This window comes from Nicotiana tabacum, chromosome 2 (assembly GCF_000715075.1).
Source record: "Nicotiana tabacum cultivar K326 chromosome 2, ASM71507v2, whole genome shotgun sequence".
Taxonomy (NCBI): Eukaryota; Viridiplantae; Streptophyta; class Magnoliopsida; order Solanales; family Solanaceae; genus Nicotiana; species Nicotiana tabacum.
Window position 1 is genome coordinate 81,923,634 of NC_134081.1, and position 25,882 is coordinate 81,949,515.

Consider the following 25,882-nt stretch of genomic DNA (forward strand, 5'->3'; position numbering starts at 1 on the left):
CCAAGGCCTCAAACCGCCTAACGATGCGCTAGAGCTCAAAATGATCGGTCGGGTCGTTACATTCTCCCCCACTTAAACATACGTTCGTCCTCGAACGTGCCAAGAACTATTTCGGAGTTGTCCAAAATCACTGTTTAACACCTCGTGCACCTATCCGTGCCACCACCACCCATATGAGCACATTAGCTCAATCTAGACTGAAGATCCTCTCTATAACCTTAGCTAACAAGCCTTAGAATAAAATTCCAATATCCAGAATTTCTCCACGAGACCCGATTCTAACATACGAACACCGCATCAATCCCTATACATAGTACCAAAACCTAATCACGCACCTATGCTGAAATCACACCATGCACCACATATGTCCTTTGCCCGTAATAACATCCTCCGACCACAATAGCTGCGATTTCACTAATCTGTTGCCCGCAATATGCCTCATAACACATGTAAGCCATGTTCCAACTTTCGCAATACTGCCACGATGAAAGAGATGTATAGAAACTCATAACCACCTCCCGAATGAATAAATCATGGAGTTTATCCTCCTGGCAAGAACCATTACCTCATTCTGAAATGAATAATGATATTTTCTCTTTAATATGCCCTACATAACTTCGATCGCATTGATCTCAGGTCCAATAATCTTGTCTCACCCAGTACAAGCTGCTCAGGCAATAAGCCACCTCAAACACCGTCTAAAAATATCATACATCGCCATCAAATCGCCAACAATCTATAACTCGAATGTGACCCATAGGGAAGAACGAACTCTGGCAAAGAATCATCCAGGCCGCGTAACAAATAAAACGGCCAAACCGATGTTATGGCTCTATCTCAGAGATGGGAAACAAGGTACTCAAAGTAAGTATAAGGAAAAGTACTTAACATCTCACTGATGCAGCATGCAACCTGATCCACACATGATACCATTGCGGCATGCAACCCGATCCAAACAACATACACGTGGTGGTGTGCCACCAGATCCATACATAACAATAAATAAGGAGATACCCATCAAAGAATAATTCTTATACCTATGAAATACCCGAATATCGACCACAAGCACTCCAAATGCATAAACACGACTCTGGGGAGACGGATCTTGTGGCCGGCCGTAGCATCGATCATGCGATCGATATTAGGCAAAGGAAAAGAATCCTTGGGGCATGCTTTATTCAGATATTTGTAATCTATACACATTCTAAGCTTGTTTCCTTTTTTAAGGACTACTACATTTGCTAACCATTCGGGGTATTTTACCTCACGGATTGATCCTATTTTAAGAAGCTTGGTTACCTCGTCTTTGACGAAATCATGTTTGATCTCGGACTGGGTTCTTTATTTTGCTTCATCGGATGGAACTTCGAATCCAAGCTTAGTCTATGGGTGGTGATTTCTGGTGGGATCCCTTTCATGTCAAGATGGGACCAAGTGAAACAATCCATGTTAGCTATAAAAAATTGAATAAACTTTTTCCTGAGCTCGGGATTTAACCCAGTGCCCAGGTATACCTTTTGTTCGGGCAGATGTTCGATTAGTGTGATTTGCTCCAGTTCTTCGATCGTTGAATTAGTAGCGTCGGAATCATCGGAGACTATGAAGGATCGAGGGACCCCATAATCATCATCTTGGTCAATCTCCTGCTTCTCTAGTTAAACCGAGGCTGGAATTTGTGATTGCTATTTGGTCTCCTATTTTCCCTTCGAATTTGACCCTTTTGTCGGTGAGAGTGACGATATCGGAGTCACCTCGTCAACGGCAAATATTTTCTTTGCTACGGGTTATTCCCTGTAGATTGTTTTGATTATGTCACGACGCGAAATCCACCTAGTCGTGATAGCACCTAACACAGTCCGTCAGGTAAGCCAATTAACCACTAACCAATTCTAATAACAATTAATAAAGTAATTAAGTAAAGAAATATTTGAATCTGATACATTCCCCAAGGACTGGTAGTAGAAATCATGAGTTTCTAAGAATAGAGTTTACAAAGCTGAAATGAAGTAAATACATCATATGTTTGAAGAGTACATAAACAAAGTTTTATAGATCTAAGGCTACCATGAACAAGAGGTAGCTACAACCGGCACGCAGGTACATCTTCAATTTCGGCTCCCGTCGATCACAGCAACGTCAGCAGCCAATATCTGCACGCAAGGTGCAGAAGTGTAGTATGAGTACAACCGACTCCATGTACTCAATAAGTAACAAACCTAACCTTAGGTTGAAAGTAGTGATGAGCTTGTACCAAGGTTAGAGTGCAGCTCCAATAACCAACAACAGTTCATAATAACATAAAGCAAGTAATGAAAGAAGTAACTCAAAGTGTAAATGCTCAGCTAAATCATGATTCCTGAAAATAGTTCCGCCTTTCAAGTGTGTCAGTGTAAATCCCAAGTCGGTTACCGAAGTTGCCAAAAATATAAGTAAGTTTAAAAAGAGTAATTCTCCCAAAAATCCTTTCAACAATAAATAAGATGTTTCATTTTCTTTCCAGATAGCCAGTGGAAAATGCATCACTATGCCCATAGGCCAATATGTGTGAGAAGTCATGAATGACTTGATACCGTACAGCATGAGAAAAATACATCTATATGCCTGTATGTCATGTGTGCATGTCAATGAAATGTATCTCAGAGAAGAACTCATGTACTCACACCTTCAGAGTACTCAATCTCGTTGTCTCACACATTTCACTTACCATGCTCAATCACTCGGTACTGTACATGACCAATCTAGCCCAGGGAAGATCCATCCCGGAATATACACATCAACTGATCATCAGTCACTCAGTACCGAGAAAGGCCAATCCATCCCCTGGGAAGATCCATCCCCAGGTATAAATACTTCGGACAAGATCCATGTCCATGGAAGATCCATCCCTCAATATAAATCAACCGCGCTCACTGGGGTCTGTGCAAGGCTCCGGAGGGGCTCCTTCATCCCAAGCGCTATATCGCTGCGGTGTGCGGCCCGATCCCATATAAATAGCCATAAGGCTCGTTGCAGCGTGCAATCCGATCCATATATATATACAACCCTGAGACTCGTTGCAGCGTGCAACCCGATTCATATATACATACAGCCCTGAGGCTCGTTGCGGCGTGCAACCCGATCCATATATACATATAGCTCACAGCTCGGCACTCAAACCCTAACTCAGTCACCAACCTCTCCAGTCTATCGGGCTCACAATGACATGAACTAGCCCAAAAATGATGATATGATGTATCAATAAATAACAATAGGGATTGAGATATGATATGCAATGAAATGAGTATGACTGGGTATGACATTGCAATGTAAACAAATAACTCAATAGCAGTAATGACCTCAGCGGATCCCAACAGAATAAGCATGTAGCCTAAACATGGCTTCTAACATGAATCATAGCTCGATAACTCTAGTACGTAGAGATTTCATGATTACAGACAAGTTCAGGTAACTACACAGAACTACAAAAATAATGAAATCACAGTTCACACGGTGCACGCCCACACGCCCATCACCTAGCATGTGCGTCACCTCAACACCAAACACATAACACGTATATTCAGGGTTCATACCCTCAGCAAGATTAGAATAGTTACTTACCTCTAACAAGATGAATTCAAATACCGAGCAAGCCAGGCGATGTTCCAAAAATGCCATCTAGCACGTAGCGACCTCCGAACGGAACAAAACTAGCCAAAAGTAACTCAAATACATCAAATAAAGCACAAGGAAAAAATTCCAAATGAAAATGGTCGAATATTTAATCAAAAGCCCAAAATAGGCCAAAACGTCAAACCCGGGCCCGCACCTCAAAACCCGATGAAACTCACAAAATCTGACAACCCATTCAATTACGAGTCCAATTATACTAATTTCACTCAAATCCGACTCTAAATTGATGTTCAAAACTCAAAAATTAACTTTATGAAACTTTAGGCTAAAACCCCCAAATTTCTCTTTTGGAACCCTCAATCAAATGCCGAAAACGAAGATAGATTCATGATATAAAATCAAAAATGAGTAGAGAACACTTACCCCAGTTCTCATGGTGAAAATTGCCTCAATAATTGCCTCAATTCTAGCTCCATAGCTCTGAAAATGCAAAAATGGCTGAAACCCCCGAAATAGAGTACTTTATACTTCTGCCTAGACATCCTCTTACGCGAACGCGGGAATTCCATCGCGTTCGCGATAAACAAAAATATACTGCCATCAAAAGCACTACGCGTTCGCGATACACCCCACGCGAACGCGAGGACCACTGATGCAAAGCTTCACGAACGCGACTCACCTTTTGCTATCGCGTTGAAGAATTCTCCAACTCCCAACTGCCAAACCTCAACACTACGCGAACACATAGCAATGGACGCAAACTCGAAGACAAAAATCTTCTACCCAGTACGAACGCGACCTCAGAAGTGCAAACGCGGAGAACAAATAGCTCCACTGACCAAACACCTTTCGCGATCGCGGCTACACCTTCGCGATTGCGAAGAACGCTAGAAGCAAAGGTAACAGCAGAAAAACCAGCAATGCAAAGTCATTTAAAATGATCCGAAAGTCCGAAATTCAACTGAGCCCTTCGAGACCCCAACCGAAGATACCAACAAGTTCCATAACACAATACAGACCTACTCGAGGCTTCAAAACACACATAACAATATCAAAATGATGAATCACACCTCAAATCGAAATCTATGAACTTTGAACTTTCAAATTCTTTATCTTGTGCCGAAATACATCAAATCAAGTCTGATTGACCTTATATTTTGCAAATAAGTCATAAATGACATAAAGGATCTATTCTAATTTCCAGAATCAGATTCCGACCCCGATATCAAAAAGTCAACCCCCCGGTCAAACTTTTCAAAAATTCGACTTTCGCCATTTCAGGCCAAATTCAACTACGGACCTCCAAATAATTTTTGGACACGCTCTGAAGTCCAAAATCACCATACGGAGCTACTGAAAAAATTAGAATTCAAATCTGAGGTTGTTTATACATAAATCAGCATCTGGTCGACTTTTCCAACTTAAGCTTTCCATTATGAGACTAAGTATCTCAATTCATTTTGAAATCTCTCTGGACCCGAACTACTTACCCCAGCAAGTCACATAACAATTGTAAAGCATAAATTGAGCAGTAAATGGGGGAACGGGGTTGTAATACTTAAAACGATCGACCGGGTCGCTACATTCTCCCCCACTTAAATATTCGTTCGTCCTCGAACGTGCCAAGAATTGTTTCCAAGCCATTAAATCACTATTCCATCTTACCACGCACGTACCTGGGGTGATCCCACATCACCATATCCCATATAGGCCCGACAACACAACACAACAAGAATCATTAATTTAATCTTGGCCCAAAAACCTTGGAATTCAATTCCCAACATCTGGAACTTTCTATAAGATCAGAATCTCGCATCAACACTATGTATAAGTCTGAACAAGTTGTATCAAGCCATACCCATAACTCAAGATGTAATCACATGATAGACCGCATAACTCAAATACTCATAGCAATGATTTCTAATCACAGCAGTTGTCCAAAATAACCCAATTCCGATAATAAACCTCTTGTCAAACCAAACCTCGTCCTAAAACCTTCGTACACTGCCGATGATGAAAGCAACATGCGGAAACTCATAACCATTCATCATACCAACAAGTCATGGAGCTCCCCCTACTTCAACAAGAACTATAGCCAATTCCTAGCTGACTTCTGATATTATCCTTCCAAATATACCGCAATCAAATCCGATAGCACCCATCCTAGATCCGATGACTTCATCTTATAAAATGCCAACTACTCTACTGGCACGCAACACCAATACTACCCAGAGCCACAAATCGTGCAATCCATGCACCAATAAGCAACAATCCAAATGTACTCAATCACGAAAATGACTCAAACAAGAGAAACGTCCCACAAGCTCAACGGGTACCACCACAACGCAATGCTAAGAACCCATCACACACCATAGAACCATAACACGCGAATCTAATACAAAGTATTATATCTCAACATAACTCTGCCGCAATGCATGACCCCATCCAAACACTGGCCCATACGAGATACATCGAGCCACCATGCTCAAAATCAATAACCACGCACAATTCGACATCAAGTACTCAAAATGCATTACCATAACCAATGACACAATGCCACCCAAAACTCGAAAGGACATAACCAATACGCAATCAATCATGAAATACCCAAATACTCATCTCTCTCAAATTACGCTATAAGGCCCCAATAAAACTGCATCATGTGTGCATACAACCAACGATACACAACCCCTCGTAGCATAGAAGAGTAACTCACAGAACATATCAGAATACGAATAAGCTCAACACCAACCGAATGGCACATCCCCAAACAATAGTAGTACGGAGTCGACCAGTCTGACCCGATAAAGAATACACATACTTATTGGGCTTATCAATGAACCCTAAATCAACTCTGACCATCCATAATAGATAAATAACCCTCCAAAGATCCACAATGACTGAATCATAATACTTACTATCATCTGGCTAGTTCTGGCCACAACTTCACAGCCCACAACTACGAAACAATCTGCTCCTGAAAACTCCTGGTTTCCAAATCCATAGAACACACGAATCACCATTTATGATTCCATCTCCACCGCCTGAATGTCTAACACATCTCTCATACACGATCATCCCACGAGGAATACTTATAAAATTCTTCTGTGCCACTTAGTAAATTTTGAACATCAGCAGTGGATCAACCAGGAGAGTGTCGCAGTATCAGTGAAGTATCCATAAATCAAAACGCATTGCCCCTTCTGAAATGTATACTCTCATGAAGCCATACCAAATAGTAATATTATTTACCTAGTCATCTGAAACCGTCCATGCTGCCTAAGAATTTTATGACCTTCCCTTCAAAACTGAACTGTGATCTCGCTCATGTAAATCTCAATCCCACACAACACACCACATATACCATGCCATCATATGAAAAATATGATAACTTCATAGTCCACTTCGAGTCACAAGCAACTACATACTCAATTAGCTAAGGACCTTCTATTTGATTTCATCAAGGAGAAAATCACTATACACCACATGCTCCTCACACCAGTAGGAAATATACTCCTCGAACCGTGGTAGAAATCATTGAGAACCCTTCGAAGTCCATTTTCACATAACCAAGCTATCAGAACCGAATCTCTCTAACTCAACCCAGCCACGCAGGTCGCCAAAACCCAAGAGCATTGCCACGAAACACCTGTAGAGACTAGCCACATCATAAGTACCCAAAGAACCGATTATATCTATTACTGTGCTGATCCAACCTACTTCCAAGTTGTCCTAACTCTTCTAGTTCTTTCTGAATTACCTTCAAATTGATAGTTCTCCTCACCATAATACCACGATCCTCAACCAAAACTCATCACACAAGAGACACTAGTAATATACCACAACACCCTAAGTCTCATAAGCCGCTGAATTCTCTCTCCAGCACCCCAAACGTACCATAAACAAGATACCCACTCTGAAGAGATCTTCTGCGAATCTGAAGTTGTTTCCTTCGCCTTCCTGAATGCTGAAATGTAGAATCCATAATGATATAGAAATGCAACAAGTCTCGACACCATCCAATGTAAATCTCAGTTTCTAGCTATATACAAATCCTAAAAATTCCCAATTGCTACATATAAATCTTGAATTCATTAGAACCCATTCTCGAGAATCATTTACTCTATTCCAATCTCGATTGCACCGCCCCAAACGGGCCAAACAACTGGTGCCCCATTGGCACGACGACACCCAAATGAGTAACCCCATCTTAACGTGACCAAGCAAATTCCTACTCCATGCACACTACATCCTTCACGAATAACCACTCAATCATTCCATGATTCCCATATACCCATAGAGTGTAATACAACCCGTATCCAAAAATCCCCTTACTCGAGTCATCCTCAATCTCAACCCCTACAGTCATAATTGATTCACTAGTATACCTCAAACTGAAACCAATACAACAAATAATCGTGCAATTAAGTCATTGATAGAAGACTCGCCCACTTGGCTCAAAGCCATAGAACAAAACAGTCGATAACATTACGATACCCATACTCTATTACTGCCAAAATCCCACACTAAAATTCAACTAAATCCTTCGTAAGCTCATGTAACACAAACCATATAATACCTCAAATCGTCTGCAAATCTCGCATTCATCCTCGTGATAGTCAGGTCGACTGTTACAACAGATCCAAACTCAAATCACACAAATATACCCCACTGGTAGAAAAAAAAGCCCCCCCCACAACATTATAAAAACCACACATCTGTAGTTTACCTTGCAGGTTATAACCCACCTGCTTAGCCTCAAACTGACATCTCTTTATACCCTTTCATAGACACAACTACTAAGCAATCACTTAATCTCCTTAAGTCTGATCTCGACAATAAGACATGAGAACCTATTTTGCTCCAGCATTAAGCAACAGAAAAGATCCTTCAATACACTCATAACTCGGAACCATACGTCGCATCAAGACAGAAACCAAACACCCAATAGTCCTTTCTATATCTCAAGTAAACCCTTTTCGTCATATTCAAACAATCTAAACGCATCTCGCAGTCATATCATAGTCACCACATAGTCACCCAATCACAAATTCCACTTATAGGGACACCACTGGACATATAAGTCCCAAAAGCACGTACTCACACAATCGAAATCTCCGTGCTCAAGCTACAGTCAAAACCCGACCTCAAGTCCTCCAGACTGGCCCATCATCAGCATGCCAAAATCACATCTCGCACATCAACCATGGAATCACAGGTTGTCGATACACAACTGATACCGAGCGCTCATGTGCACATACAAATGCGTGGAAGGAATTCAAAGATTTACGCTTCATGCTGAATCAATGTCGCACGATAAGGAAAGAAAGATGGGAAGTATATCCTAAATTTCTTGTAGCCTCTCGAAAATAGGTATGGACGTCATCATACCGATCGGCAAGACTCTACAAGACACTTGCTCATGACTTGTAGAACCTATGAACCTAGAACTCTGATAACAATTTTTCTCAACCCGAAATCCACCTAGTCGTAATGGCACCTAACTCAACCCGTCAGGTAAGCCAATTAACCACTAACCAATTCTAATAACAATTAATAAATCAATTAAGTAAAGAAATATCTGAATCTGATACATTCCCCAAGGATTGAAATTACAAATCATGAGCTTCTAAGAATAGAGTTTACAAAGCTGAAATAAAGTAAATACAGCATCTGTTTGAAAAGTACATAAACAAAGTTTTATAGATCTAAGGCTACCATGAACAAGAGGCAGCTACAACCGGAATGCAGGTACATCTTCAATTCTGGCTCCCATCGATCATAGCAATGTCAGCAGCCAATATCTGCACGCAAGGTGCAGAAGTGTAGTATGAGTACAACCGACTCCATGTACTCAATAAGTAACAAATTTAACCTTAGGTTGAAAGTGGTGACGGGCTTGTACCAAGGTCAGAGTGCAGCTCAAATAACCAATAACAATTCATAATAACATAAAGCAAGTAATGAAAGAAGTAACTCAAAGAGTAAATGCTCAGCTAAATCATGATTTCTGAAAATAGTTCCGCCTTTCAAGTGTGTCAGTGTAAATCCCAAGTCATTTACTGAAGTTGCCAAAAATATAAGTAAGTTTGAAAATAGTAATTCTCCCAAAAATCCTTTCAACAATAAATAAGATGTTTCATTTTCTTTCCAAATAGCCAGTGGAAAAATACATCGCTATGCCCATAGGCCAATATGTGTGAGAAGTCATGAATGACGTGATACAGTACAAGATGAGAAAAATACATCCATATGCATGTATGTCATGTGTGCATGTCAATGCAATGTATCTCAATCTCACTGTCTCACTCGGTATTGTACATGGCCAATCCAGCTGAGGGAAGATCCATCCCGAAATATACATATCAACTGATCATCAGTCACTCAGTACCGAGTAGGGCCAATCCAGCCCGTGGGAAAGATTCATCCCCAAGTATAAATACTTCGGACAAGATTCATGTCCAGGGAAAATTCATCCCTCAGTAATATCAATCGCGCTCACTGGGGGTGTTTGCAGACTCCGGAGGGGCTCCTTCAGCCCAAGCGCTATCATAAATCAGTATAACCACTGCGACGTGCAGTCCGATCCCATAGCTTTCACTCATAATTAGGCACTCGGCCTCATCCAATCATCAATGTCTCCAATCTCTCTCTCACGGGCTCACAGTGTCATGATACTAACCCGAAAACAATGATATGATGCATCAATAAATAACAACAGAGACTGAGACTTGTTGCGGCGTGCAACCCGATCCATATATACATATAGCTCACAACTCGGGCTCATAATGACATGAACTAGCCCAAAAATGATGATATGATGTAATAATAAATAACAATAGAGACTAAGATATGATATGCAATGAAATGAGTATGACTAGGTATGACATTGCAATGTAAATAAATAATTCATCAAAGCAATGACATCGGTGGGTCCCAACAGAATAAGCATGTAGCCTAAACATGGCTTCTAACATGAATCATAGCTCGATAACTCTAGTACGTAGAGATTTCATGATTACAGACAAGTTCAGGTAACTACACAGTACCACAGAAATAACAGAATCACAGTTCATACGGTGTACGCCCACACGCCCGTCACCTAGCATGTTCGTCACCTCACACCAAACACATAACACATATATTCAGGGTTCATACCCTCGGCTCCAAGATTAGAATAGTTACTTACCTCGAACAAGACGAATCCAAATACCGAGCAAGCCCAACAATGCTCCAAAAATGCCATCTAGTGCGTAGCGACCTCCGAACGGCTCAAAACTAGCCAAACGCAACTCAAATACATCAAATAAAGCCCAAGGAAACAATTCCAAATGAAAAATGTCGAATCTTTAATCAAAAGCCCAAAATCGGCCAAAACGTCCAACCCGGGCCCGTACCTCGGAACACGAAAAAACTCATAAAATCCGATAACACATTCAATTACGAGTCCAACCATACTAATTTCACTCAAATCCGATTCTAAATTGATGTTCAAAACTTAAAAATTAACTTTATGAAACTTAAGGCTAAAACCCCCAAATTTCTCTTTTGGGACCCTTAATCAAATGCTGAAAACGAAGATAGATTCATGATATAAAATCGAAAATGAGTAGAGAACACTTACCCCAGTTCACATTGTGAAAATTGCCTCAATAATCACCTCAATCTGAGATCCATAGCTCCAAAAATGCAAAAATGGCTGAAACCCCCGAAATAGAGTACTTTATACTTCTGCCCAGGCATCCTCTTACGCGAACGCGGGAATTCCATCGCGTTCGCGATGAACAAAAATATACTGCCATCAAAAACACTACGTGTTCGCGATACACCCCACGTGAACACGAGGACCACTGATGCAAAGCTTCGCGAACGCGACTCACCTTTCGCTATCGCATTGAAGAATTCTCCAACTCCCAGCTGCCAAACCTCAACACTACGTGAACGCATAGCAATGGACGCAGACTCGAAGACAAAAATCTTCTACCCAGTGTGAATGCGACCTCAGAAGTGCAAACGCGGATAACAAATAGCTCCACTAACCAAACACTTTGCGATTGCGGCTACACCTTCATGATCGCGAAGAACGCCAGAAGCAACAGGTAACAGCAGAAAAAACAGCAATGCAAAGCCATTTGAAATTATTCGAAAGTCCGAAATTTAACTGAGCCCTTCGGGACCCCAACTGAAGATGCCAACAAGTTCCATAACACAATAAGGACCTACTCGAGGCCTCAAAACACACATAACAACATCAAAATGTCGAATCATACCTCAAATCGAAATCTATGAACTTTGAACTTTCAAATTCTTTATCTTGTGCCGAAACACATCAAATCAAGTCCGATTGACCTCATATTTTGCAAATAAGTCATAAATGACATAAAGGACCTATTCCAATTTCTAGAATCAGATTCCGACCCCGATATCAAAAAGTCAATCCCCTGGTCAAACTTCCCAAAAATTTGACTTTCGCCATTTCAAGTCAAATTCTACTACGGACCTCCAAATAATTTTCGGACACGCTCCAGAGTCCAAAATTATCATACGGAGCTACTGGAAACATCAGAATTCAAATCCGAGGTTGTTTACACATAAATCAATATCCGGTCGACTTTTCTAACTTAAGCTTTTTATTATGAGACTAAGTATCTCTATTCATTTCGAAATCTCTACGGACCCGAACTACTTACCCCGACAAGTAACATAACAACTGTAAAGCATAAATTGAGCAGTAAATTGGGGAACGGAGTTGTAATGCTCAAAATAATAGGTCAGGTCGTTACAGATTCCTTCTAGTGTCGGGAATTTTAGAACTTGGTGTAGGGTCGAGGGTACTGCTCTCATGTTGTGGATCCATGGTCTCCCGAACAGGGCGTTATACCTTATGTCGGCCTCGATCATGTGTAACTTCGTTTCTTGGATGGTCCCGGCCACGTTTACTGGCTGATTTATCTCGCCCTTAGTAGTTTCACATGTAATGTTGAATCCGTTTAGTGCTAGGGCCGGGGGCACGACCTGTTATTGTAGACCGAGTTGCTCTACAACCCTCGATCGAATGATGTTGCCCGAACTACCTGGATAAATCAACAAACTCTTAACTTGAGTTTTATTCATGAGTACAGATATTACCAGTGCATCGTTATGGGGTTGCATGATTCCTTCTGCGTCTTCGTCATTGAAGGACAAGGTTCCTTTTGGTATGTAATCCTAAGCTCGAGATTGATTCTCCCTTACAATAGACACCTTAGTGCATTTAAACACTGGCCCTTGGGGGACATCGATCCCTCCGATAATCATGTGGATAATGTGTTGCGGCTCTTCTTGCTCGTTTTGTCTATTGAACTATCTGTTTTTGAAGTGATTCTTGGCCCAATCACTTAAAAACTCTCGAAGGTGCCCTTCATTGAATAACCGGGCTACTTCTTACCCCAACTGCTTGTAATCTTCAGTTCTGTGGCCATGGGTGCCATGATACTTGCACATTTGATTGGGATTTCTCTGGGCTAGATCGGTCTACAGAGGTCGAGCCCATTTAGTATCTTTGATGCATCCGATAGCCAGTACGATAGCGAATGCATCAATGTTGAAGTTATACTCTAACAATCGCGGTGCTTCCTTAGGTCCGGTATGCCTGTCGAAACCATTCTTGCTCATCATCCCTCGAGGCCCTTGGCCTCGATCACTTCTCCTTTCACCTCGTATGAAATTGTGCCTTGGTCTGCTGCCCCTACGATCTCTATTATACGGCTGATATCGGTCCCTGTTCAACCTCGGTTCTCGGTCGATGTCCCTTTTGGTAATGGATCCATAAGGGGCCCCTAACTGGTCGTCTTCGACTCTAATCTTCAATTGATATCGATTATGTACATCGGCCCAGGTAACAGCCGGGTACTCAATCAAGTTCTACTTCAACTGTTGTGAAGCCACTGAGCTTCGTTTGTTTAGTCCTTGGGTGAAAGCTTGAATGGCCCAATCGTCCATGACCGGTGGTAGATCCATTTGTTCCATTTGGAAACGAGATACAAACTCTCTTAGTATCTCGTTCTCTTTTTGCCTTACCTTGAAAAGGTCCGACTTCCTGGTCTCGATCTTTATGGCTCCAGCGTGTGCTTTTACAAAAGAATCTGCAAGCATGGCAAAAGAATTGATAGAGTTAGGTGGTAAATTATGATACCATATCATTGCTCCCTTTGACAGGGTTTCCCCGAATTTCTTTAACAATACGGATTCGATCTCGCCGTCCTCTAGATCGTTCTCTTTAATGACACACGTATAAGAGGTGACATGTTTGTTGGGGTCGGTCGTTCCATTATATTTAGGAATCTCGGGCATGCGGAACTTCTTGGGGATCGGTTTGGGAGTTGCGCTTGGGGAGAAAGGCTTTTGTACGAACTTTTTAGAATCTAAACCCTTCAATATTGGTGGTGCCCACGGGATCTGATCAACCCTGGAGTTATAAGTTTCTACTTTCTTGTCGTTTGCTTCAATCCTCTATTCTCCTGACTCTATCCGTTTTGTCAGTTCCTCGAGCATCTTTATAATTTCGGGGTTAGTCCCCGAATCTTGTTCATTTGACCTTACTACAGCTGGACCCATTCTGTGGGTGACTTCTTGGGGTGGACCGGGCTCAGGCCTGCTCGGTGCCTGGGTTTGGCTCTGCAACTGAGTTATCGCTACCTGTTGAGCTTGCCACATTTCGAAAATCATACGCAGGTTGATCCCATCTTCTCCAATAGTTTGGATATTTTGAACTGCAGATCGAGTTCCACCATGAATGTTGTTTTCGGGGCCGGAATGTTAGTTTGCTTCAATGGCCACATGTGAATTAACGTCAATTGGATCCACGGCCCGAGTCCCAACGGGGTCAACAGGTGGCCTTTCATCCCTGGGCATCATGTTGTTATTCTCACCTTGATGGCCAGATTCGTTGTCGATAGGTAGGGCCATTAATTGAGAGTTCGTCAATTTTAGCCTGAAATCAAATATACTTCCAAGAGCAAGTGTAAAATAGTGTGTTTTACAGAGATTTATATCAAATAACCACTATTATCCTTAGCCCCATGGTGGGCGCTAAATTGTTTACCCGAAAAACGGATAGCAATTGAATTTATATGTAGTTCTAAGGATACGTGGTATAACTTGGTACAAATTGGGAAAAATAAGTAAATGAATGTCGAAATTAGCTGTAAAAGAAATGAATGCAAACCGAATGAATTAGTTAGCCTAAGCCTTCAAGTTTTATCACCTTCAAATTAAATGGAGAGTGATTGATAGAAGAACAATATGACTAAATATCAAAGCCCAAAAAAGGATAGTATTTGCTTTATATTCTTTAAATCTCAATGAATCTGACCACCTTCTACAAATGATAACAACCCTTAATATAGTGGAAAAATCTTATTTTGGATATAATTAAAAATACATAGTGGAGATCCTATGATAGATTAATTAATTAGTCTCTCCTTGATTTGTGCTGTGATTTTCGCCGAGATTCTCCCCTTAATTGCGGCTATAACTGCTATTTTGTTTCTTGGCTCGATCTCGATCTTGGCCGATCTAGATCTTGATTGGTCTATATTTGTTCGACCTCGATTTTAGCCGATCTCAATCTTGACCGGTCTCTGGGTCTCGAGTTCGGTCTTGGCCGATCTCGATCTTGATCGGTCTCTGGGGCTCGAGCTCTACAACCTAACTTCGCATCATGGCTTCGCTATTACAATGATTAACCTCGGACCATCATGTTCCAATCTCGATTAGTCATACGAAGGGCAAACTCACTTTTGACCGTATACAGATACCACTACCCTAACACTCTCAAATAAATAGTAGAAAACATAAGCGAATTCAATTTCAGGGGGAAGTCGCCATTCTGTATTTTTCTCCATATTTTGTCCAATGAGGGAAGTAAACGATAACTTCTTTTTTGGCTAACTGTAAAGATGAATAAGTTCACATATCTCTTCCTTTAAAAGTGTTTTTTTTTTTAAAAGAAAACCACTGTTTATTGTGCTTCTTCCTTTGCTTAGAAAATTATTATGCCCAAATACTATTTGCATTCACGTCAAACAAAGGAAAAACATATCTATATGATCGATTGATAAGCAGGAGGAGAATAAAGATCTAATAGTCCTGTACAACCTAAAGTAATCTCTTTCTAATGTGTTTCATTTAAAACTTGGGAATTAACTTTTATGTGTCGGTGACATTTTTAAATCTTTTATACTCTATTAGATATTAAAAAGAGATACTATTGGGGTAACCTACTATAACAAGTTAAAATGCATTCATAATGAAAAGTATTTTATATACTCAGTATTTATAAGTTAAATCCAAAATATCATTTTCCACTACTAATAAGGCAAAATGGAAACTCCTCTTTTTATCTCGTACCTCCACTCCTAAGCTAACTAAGAGTACTATCCGTTTCCTAAGTACAATAACTTGAGGATGAAACTTGAGCAGGGTGTTGAGCAAGTCTAGTTAGCGTCCCCAAGTATACAAAATATTGGCTGTCATGAAGTTCGAGTCGAACCAAACTAGTTGATAGTGGGATTCAACTTGTTTAATTAATTACTAACGGACACTTTTGGATACCAAACATAAATTTACATTTAAAATTTTGAATAATCTACTAGTATTGAACAATCTACCAATTTTAAAAATGATATTTTTATGCACTTTTTAAAAATGAAAATCATTTTTTTTTTTTACTTCTTGTGATCTGGACAGAAATATAGTACTAGTAAACTATATTTCTAGTGATATATGAAATGAGGGAGGATACCAACATAAAATAATTAGAACTGGGCCTAAGCGGAGGTTAGGGAAGGCGGTCGTTAAAACGGCAAAACTGAATCACAACGTACATTCAAACCCAGCAAAAAAAGGAACCATCTCTTCATTCAGTTCAATTTCAAAAAAAGTGAAAAATATTTTCCCTCTTTATCTGACTCCAATACTTTCAGAAAGAGTCATCATATCCAAAATGCCACCTTCAAAAAAATTGAATGGAGAGAGTTATGAAGGAGGAGAAGATTATGGAAATCAAACTTCAGAACGACGAATAATAGGAAAGCAAGAAAATCCAGAAACTGAAGAACAAGTTGATATTGGTAATCAAGAATTAAGCAAAGAGGAAGAAGAAGTACTAAGTTCTGAAATTGAGAATTTATACTTTTCTCCAACTTCATCACCTATCTCTTCTCCTCCACATCCCCAGTTATTCCGTCAATTCTTGGAGAAGGAAAAAGATTTTGTCCAGTATCTGAACTGTACGAGTTAAAGGCTATGAAGCGAAGCATATCTTCAAAAACTGAAGAAGAAAATGGAAATCTAGAATGCATAGAGGAAGAAGAAAAAGAAGAGCTAAAAGCAAGAAGCAAAGGAAAACGTCCCATGTCTGAATTATATGAATGGAAGCCAGTGGTGCCTAAATTTTCCAATCTTGAAGGAGGAGGACCGTCCAATTATGAAGATTACTTAAATGATGATGACTATGATTATGATCAGGATTTGGCAATTTTGAAGTCTCTTTATCATTACTACTTTAATCATGGAGTCATTCCACATCCTTCATCTGAGGAACTAATTAATTACATTGAGGCTTCAATCCCCAACTTGAAAATTCGTGGCCAGTGTTTGGTGAATAAGATCCTAATGTTAAAGCGCAACTTCTTAACAATTTGGGAAAGGGCCGGATATTTGTAACGACCCGGCCGGTCGTTTTGAGAATTTAAGTCTCGTTCGGCGGCATAAGGCCCTGAGCAGCTTCGTATTATGTGCCTTGACTTGCGAGCGTGGTTGATTTCAGTTATCAGATGATTCGGAGTGATTTGGGATACTTAGTCCCTAAAACGGAAGCTTAAGCCTTAGGATTTTGATCGTAGTCGGAACTATGTGAAGACGACTCCGGAATGGAGTTTTGTCTGTTCCATTAGTTCCGTTGGGTGATTTTGGAATTAAGAGCATGTCCGGACTGTAAATCTGAGGTTTGTAGCTGATTTAGGCTTGAAATGGCGAAAGTCAAATTTTTGGAGATTTGGACCGGAAGTGGACTTTTTGATATCGGGGTCGGAATGCGATTCCGAGAGTTGGAACAGCTCCGTTATGTTATTTGGGACTTGCCTACAAAATTGGACGTCGGGTTGATTTGATAGGTTTCAGCACGAGTTTTAAAAGTTGAAAGATTTAAAATTTATAAGTTCGATTCATGGTGCGATGCATAGTTTCATAGGTAGTTGATGAGATTTGAGGGATCGACTAAGTTCGTATGGTATTTTAGGATTGGTTGGTATGTTTGGTTGAGGTCCCGGGGGCTTCTGGTGAGTTTCGGGTGCTTAACGGATTAAAAGTTTGAATTGTGTTACTGCTAAGTCTTCAGGCTTTTGGTATTTTCGCACCTCCGGTGAAGAGACCGCATGTACGGGAGCGCACGTGCGGAGAGGCAAGCGCAGAAGCTGAAAAGTGGAGGAGTGCCAGGGGTCGCAGGTGCGAGGAAAATTCTGCATCTGCGAAATTTGAGGTGCATGTGCGAGAAGAGCTGGACTTGACAGTCTCCGCATGTGCGGAGAAATTGTGCGCATCAGCGGCTTTGCAGAAGCGGATTTTGGCGCGCAGAAGCGAGAGGAAGCGCAGGTGCGGTTTGGACGTGCGCACATGCGTCGCGCAGATGCGGCTAATTATACGCAGGTGCAGTCACGCCTGGGCAGAAAAGAGAAATTCGAGGATTTGGTTTCATTCTTCGTTTTTGGACTTGAGAGCTCGAATTTTGGCGATTTTTCAAGGGATTTTCAGAGGAAGCCTTGGGGTAATATTCCTAACTCGTTTTTGGTTGTATTCCATTAATCTATAGTTGTTTTCTCCATTTAGTTTCGGATTTTTGGGGTTGAAATTGGGAAAAATTGAAAGAACTTCTTCAATAAGGATTTCGCATTTTGAAAGGGGATTTATGGTCGGATTTGAATAATTCTTAAATGGTTGGACTCGTGAGTAAATGGGTGTTCATATTTTGTGATTTTTACCCGATTCAGCGACGTAGGCTCGGGTCGACCTTTTAGGGCAAATTTCAGAATTTTTGTTAAAATATTGATTTCATTAATTGGATAAGTCTATTATCATTGTATTCATGATATGCAATTGTGTTTGGTTAGATTTGGACCATTCGGAGTCAGATAATTGAGGAAAAGGCATTCTTACGGACTGTTTGAGCTTGGTTCGAGGTAAGTATCTTGCTTAACCTTGTGTGGGGGATTTTCCCCTTAGGATTTGAGTCTTCTATGTTGACTGTATCCCGTGTGCACGAGGTGACGAGTGCGTGCACGGACTTATTTGTAGAAAGTTGGCCTTTTAGGGTTCTTAGGTCCTTGTATTCATTGAATATGCAGTTATTTTTGTTATGATTATATATCTTAATTACTAGATTCACATCTACCTGCTTAATTAGAATAAATTGCTTAATGATCCACTAATATAGTTACTTGATTCATAAGTGCCTTAATTGAAACTGTTATCTCTTTTATAGCCATGCTATCTTTTCATAACTGCTTATCTTTATTTGGAATTTATATTATTTCATCCTATATATTATTCAGTCTTAATTAAGGTTATGCTTATTTTTTCGATGTTATCCTTAATTGAATTATTGAATATCCATCATAATTTCCTCAACCTTAAAAGAAGTAGATATCTTATATCTTAGTCGACTTGTTTTATTTGGCATTATTGGATTCGTGTTAGCTTCCCTGTTGTTGAAGTGTATATTGTGAGATTCGTTGCTACACATTAGTTTTCCCTTTGTTGAGATGTTCGCTTTACGCCTAGCATTTCAGACTCTAGTTATTCCTTGTGATTTGGTCCCACATTTTTTCCTGCGATTTAAAAGTTCTTGAGTTGATTTACTTATCGTACTTTGTATTATTGCCATTGTTGTTGTTGTATTTGTTGTGGTGATGCACGAGATTTCTGTCGTATGGTTGTTATTATTGTGATGCACGAGGTTTCTGCCATGCGGTTGTTGTTATGGGGTTGCACGAGGTTTCTGCCGTGCTATTGTTACTATTGATATTTGCACATGCGGCGTGACAATGTGGGATATATATATATATATATATATATATATATATATATATATATATATATGTGTGTGTGTGTGTGTGTGTGTGTGTGTATGGGTTGCGCATGTGGCGAGACAAGGTGAAAACATTATTATGCACGTGTGGCGAGACAAGGTGGGCATTTATATTACTATTGCACACGTGGCGAGACAAGGTGGGATGCGTTAGGGATTGATTTGTGATGATTTATGGCATAGGGGCATTCTTGTTGTTGATATTTTTGTAGTGGTGTACGTATATGTGTGAGCTTTATCTTGTGAAAGTTGTGAGAAAATATTCTACGTGTTGTCCGTTCTTCTTCTTCCTTATGCTTATTTGCTGGTATGGACTATGTTAGGACACTTGCACAAGCATACACGTAGTTAAGCACTCTTATCGGATAAGAGGTGTTCTTGATATTGTTGAGCATAGATACTCACCCTTGTTTACTTGTCTTTTATGTGAGAATGGCTCTATTGGCACGTGAGTCGTCAGTGTGGTTATGAGGTGTTATGAGGGCACAGGATGCCAAGTGTTAGGGTTCAAGTATTGAGGCCCGTGAGTTATGAATTGTCCGAGGTTCGGTACCTCGTAGAGTTGTTGACTAAAACCTGATGTGAAAACGGTTGTAATTACTGAGTTATTACTTGTCCTTGCTGTATTCGTGATTCCAGATTTAGGTTGTGTTCCATTTACTTTGTCTGCGTCATTTTCATGATATTCCGCTGATACTTGTTGTTTTCTTACTTTAATGCCATTATTGTATTGTGAGCCACAGTGCATAGTCTTTATGTAGACATCATATTTCTGTTATTCATGTACTTATATCTGTTCAGTTTATTAGACCAGTGGGTGTCTTGACTGTTCCTCATCACTACTCCACCGAGGTTAGTCTTGATACTTACTGGACACCGCTGTGGTGTGCTCATGCTACTCTTCTGCACATTTTTGTGCAGATCCAGGTACTTGTTCGTTAGCTAGCTGTGTGGACTATTGCTGTGGAGACTCAAGGTAAACCTGTTGCTGCGTTCGCAGGCTTCAGAGTCACCTTCCTGTTTTTGTTTTGCACTATTTATTCTTATTTCTGGACAGTTGTATTTAGAAGTTTTCTAGCAAACACTCTGTAGAGCTTATGACTTGTACTACCTGTTTTGGAAATTTTAAGAGATTCTATTTAAATAATGTTGTTGTTTTAATCATTGTTAGGTTTACCTAGTCCCTAAGACTAGGTGCCATCACGATACCCAACGGAGGAAAAATTGGATCGTGACAATATTATTACCCGGAAATAACCCACCCTGTTTATGCAGAAATTTTCCACTTTTCTATGGGATTATGGGGTAATTACGAAGACTATTATTATCAGGTTGTAGTTGGCGATTGTGATCTATATCGGGACAGTGATGTAAACATGGAAATCAAAGAGCAAGATGTAACTGATGATAACTTGAGAAAGTGGAGCTAGTGATTCATTTCTGATATTCAAGGTCGAATTGAAGTGATCTTCATATGAACATTTTTAGAATTTTTTGTTAGAGCACTACGTAATCAGTTACGTTTCCTTTTTAGTTTTACTGAACTGAAACTAGTTATTACATGTATAGCTTCCCTTTTTAGGGTAAATGGATTTGGAAGTTGGTGTGTAATATGCTACGGAGAATTTAAAGTAGATAATTAATCAGATCATAATGAAGTAGTTCTCTTGCATTTTTCAGCTCACTTGAAGATTATTGTGGGATCAGAGATCATGTAAGATTGTTTTGATATGAAATTGTATCCTTTTCCATTTAAGTTTGATATCTTCTTTTCAACTTACAGAATCAGAGATGTTAAATCCTTTCAAGGAAGGTACAAAAATACGATGGATGGCACTATTTAAGACGTACAAACATATAGTGCAGATGGTGCTGTTATTACATGCTGCTAAGAATAAGGTGTTTCCCATATTTGCCACTGTTTAGACTGGCAGAAAGTTCAATCGTAGTGCCATACATAAAACACCTTCCCCACTATTTAAACTTTTTAAATGTTCTCAAATGTCAGAAACCTGTAGTCATCGCAAATTGAAGAAAAGAAAAACTCTAATTTTATCGTGAACATGAATATCAATTCTTGCTTCACATTTTACAACTTTTCTTATATGAGCGATTTTGGGACGAATATATATGCACTCCCTAAGTTGAACAAGTAGGCAGTGCACATAGTTTTACCAGAAAATACTTTTTTAAGAATGAATGCTCCTGAATACTCTTACCTGTCGACATAACTATGTAAATTGAAAACGGAGGTCTAACAGGTACAAATTTCTATCTGCATGATCTTAACTAGTTCAACAAGATACGATTATACCAGTACGTACAAATATAAATCTATTCGGTAGGAATGAACTTGTTGCAATACAAACACATGGCGGCAATTCCATGGTATATTCGGTGTTTCGGTAATTGTGTGTGTTTACCAAGAAATCTTTGCTTAGTCTATTTTCTGAAGGAAGACAGATTTAATCTAACAGAGATGAGAATTACCTTGAAGAATACACAGCTACATGTTTTCAACTGGAAACTTAAGTGAAGAAATGGGCTCCGATTCCCACTTTGACCACGGGATCTAAATGGAGAAAACAGCAGCAGTTGATACTTTAATAATGTACCTGATTTTTACCTTTGTTCATAGCAATCATCGACCTAGGAAGTCTTACGAATTCACGAGGCTGCTATACTTGAGAGAAAAGCTCATATAATCCAAGAAAGTAGGCAAAAGGTGAAAGCTAAAAGATATTAATCCTATGTAATGTAGACGAAACTGGTTAACTACTAAACTTAAGTGGTAAAACTGCTTATAGAGATAAAACCAGAGACATGCAACACTGATTTTCGTTCTCTGAGTTAATTGTAAGTATTCCGCTATACCATCAGGGAAAGGATCCTAAGAGGAAACTGGTTAAATTATTGAGCTTCAAACGGTAAAACTTCCAGAGAATAAGCCTATAATCAAATCCAAGATCAATCACCATTATTTTGCAAAATCATCACAGCAATTATGCACAACCATAGTTTCTTTTGATGAACAAAGGAAACCCAAGAATATGTCTAATTAACTATGAATAGTATCTAGAGTAGTACATACTATTAACATTCATAAACAGTATCAGGGCATGAAAGTGTCTTGATCCATCACTATTAACATTCTCACGTCAGATTCAGATGACATTCTCTAAATTTCACTTTTCACTTAACATTCATAAACAGTATCAGGGCATGAAAGTGTCTTGATCCATCACTAGCGCATCTATGTTTCTTCCCAATATAAGCACGAAACAAGGAAGAAGACATTACAAGCAAATATGATGGAAGAATCAATTAAAGCATAAAAGAAGAAATAGCACTTTAAAATTGCAGAAGATTGAACATAAAAGCACCGTGCCTGTTATATGCAGGAAGACGAATCTGCTCCCATAAACCAACACCCATCAAGGAATTAGGAGAGGGTTCTGAAACTAAAAGAATAAACAGGTAAATAAATAATCATCTAACCATATAGATATATAGTTAAAAAAACAGTTCAGTAACAGAGATAATAAATATGCATGCCTAATAGACATGCTCGTCAACAATAGAAAAGATGGAAAACTGAATCTAATCATGCAAAGGATACTACAACCCTCAAAACTGAATCTAATCATGCAAAGGATACTACAACCCTCAAAACTGAATCTAATCATGCATAGGATACTACAACCCTCAAAATACTAAAGTGAAATCTATAAAACTCCTCATGCACGTCACTAAGAGACAAAACCTCATTAGGTGAGACATCATGAAAATTAACTCATTTATTCCATAAAACATTGAACACAATCAGCTACCTAATAAATGAACTTGAAAGTGATAGAAGTATAAGTTAACACATGCTTCATAAAAAACTATTCATCATCTACTATCTAATGTATAATATGGAAGGATCGACACATTCAGGTATCAAATTCTCATCAGCAATAAGTCAGTGTTAATTAGTATTCAGGATTCACAACATAGGATCAAACTACAACCAAGGAAAGATAAGCAAATAAAAACAAACGACCAAGCCTACAAGCTAAAAAAGAACACCATAGAGGAAGAAACTAAAACAGGTATGCACTTTTGAGAAGTGAACATCCCAGAAATGAAATGATTTCACAGCCACGTAAATATCAGATACCATTAACCCTGCAAGAATGCCATAATTCCAAGTGGGCATGTGACCATTACCTGTTCTGTGTTCACCTGGCACAACAAACCATCATTTCCATATCAGGGAATGGTGTCCACTGTTTCAATCATCAGATATGAGATGTAGAATTATTGATTAGAAACAAGATCAAAAACAGATCTTTCAGACTTCACTTTTCAAGTGTGACAACCAAACAACAAATCACTCAACTCAATTACAAGCACAAGAATACACATCCCTAATACAGATAGTTAAGGCTGTAGACACAGGATTGCCATCTTTAGAGGCTATCTACAGATTATTATCATCAGGAAAGGAAGATGTTCAAATAGGTCAGAATATAAAACTAGCAAGAACTAAATACTACTTCTTTTCCCTCGACAAAAATCCTTAGTATTTCTTTTACATTCAAAGAGATCAGAGGTACACATGTAATCTTCCAAAATGTCAAACATAAAAAACTCAGCCAAAATGTACATCCACAAACACAAATCAAATAAAATCAGGAAACAACAGAACAAGACAATCACAAATCAATTTTAACATACTTTAAAAGGTAACAGGTTCTAGTAAATTGTACGAGAAACAGCTACATTGACTAAATAGTATATGAGAGACAGCTTTCTTGGCTAAATCATTGAATAATATGGATATCTATCAATACAAGGAAATACTGAAACAGAAAGAATTCAAAGATCGAAAATGATGTTCTCATTCATCCCTTAATTTGTATTCACACGCTAACATAAACCCTGACAACTAGCAGAACTAAGGAAATAATATTCCACATTTGGGGGTAGGGGTTTAATTTCATGATCTAAATCTCTCTATGGACTAACAAAAACATCATACAGCTCTCAATTCCAAATTGGCCATCTATCTAATCCTCATCAGCAGAGGGCTTTGAGGAGCCACCAGCCTTCTTAGGCAGCAAAAGGTTGTGAATGTTGGGCATAACACCACCATTAGCAATTGTCACATCTCCAAGCAACTTGCTCAATTCCTCATCGTTCCTCACAGCCAACTGAATATGCCTTGGTACAATTCTCGTCTTCTTGTTATCCCTCGCCGCATTTCCAGCCAATTCAAGTACCTATAACAATCACGTACAATCAGCTGTGATACAAAATTGAGTAATTCACAAACCCTAGAAAACCCTTAAAGTTTGAGATATATCAACAAAAAAATGGAGAGAGAGAAACAACGGAATTTACCTCAGCTGCAAGGTACTCAAGGACGGCAGCAAGGTAAACGGGAGCTCCGGCGCCGACACGCTCGGCGTACTTGCCGGCTTTCAGGAAACGGGCGATACGACCAACGGGGAATTGGAGACCGGCTTTGCTACTACGGGACGTAGCTTTCTTTGCAGCACCGGAACCTAGGGTTTTTCCTCTACCAGCCATTATACTATTTTGTTACTGTAAAACAACAAATTTTGCTTTGTGCTTGAAAGAATTGAATTGAATTGAATTGCTCTGTGTGTGCGAGGGTGAAGCGGTCCGGTTTTGGTATTTTATACCCAGAGGGGTTTAAACTCAGCCAATGAGAGTGGATCACGCGGATCGATCTTGTATGCCGTTGGATGAAAGTCCATATCAACGGTGAGATAAGGATGCTGATGCCTTTAACCGCTTCAGTGATTATGAGTTTTGGACTGGTCTACGAGGGGAAAGCATTTGGCAAATTTACACCTAATTTTATTTTACATTTAGTTTTTTATTTTCTACCTTTATTACCAGAAGTCTCATTTTAAAAGATAAAGCGCCCATGTCAAAGACGACTCAATACTAAAACTCGATTTGCCTTCATTACTAATTCAACTTATTTTACTAGACATAAATGTAATATGTATAATAATTCGTGCATTAAGTAACTACAGTATTTAGATTTTAGGTCTGTGCTCAGTCGCAAAATATTGAAGAATAAAAGAGTGAGACTATATATGTTTTGGAGAACAAAAATGTATTCGATCT

General features: G+C 39.4%; 1 protein-coding gene across 1 annotated transcript; it reads right to left on the bottom strand.

The window, feature by feature from the left end:
* Positions 1–24,530: 24,530 nt before the first annotated feature.
* LOC107831487 (histone H2A.6-like) lies at positions 24,531–25,404 on the bottom strand. The gene is made up of 2 exons (XM_016659256.2): positions 25,124–25,404; positions 24,531–25,002 (listed from the first exon to the last, which is right to left on the bottom strand). The coding sequence occupies exons 1-2, from the start codon at positions 25,310–25,312 to the stop codon at positions 24,790–24,792; spliced, it is 402 nt and encodes a 133-aa protein (XP_016514742.1). The 5' UTR covers positions 25,313–25,404; the 3' UTR covers positions 24,531–24,789.
* Positions 25,405–25,882: the final 478 nt, after the last annotated feature.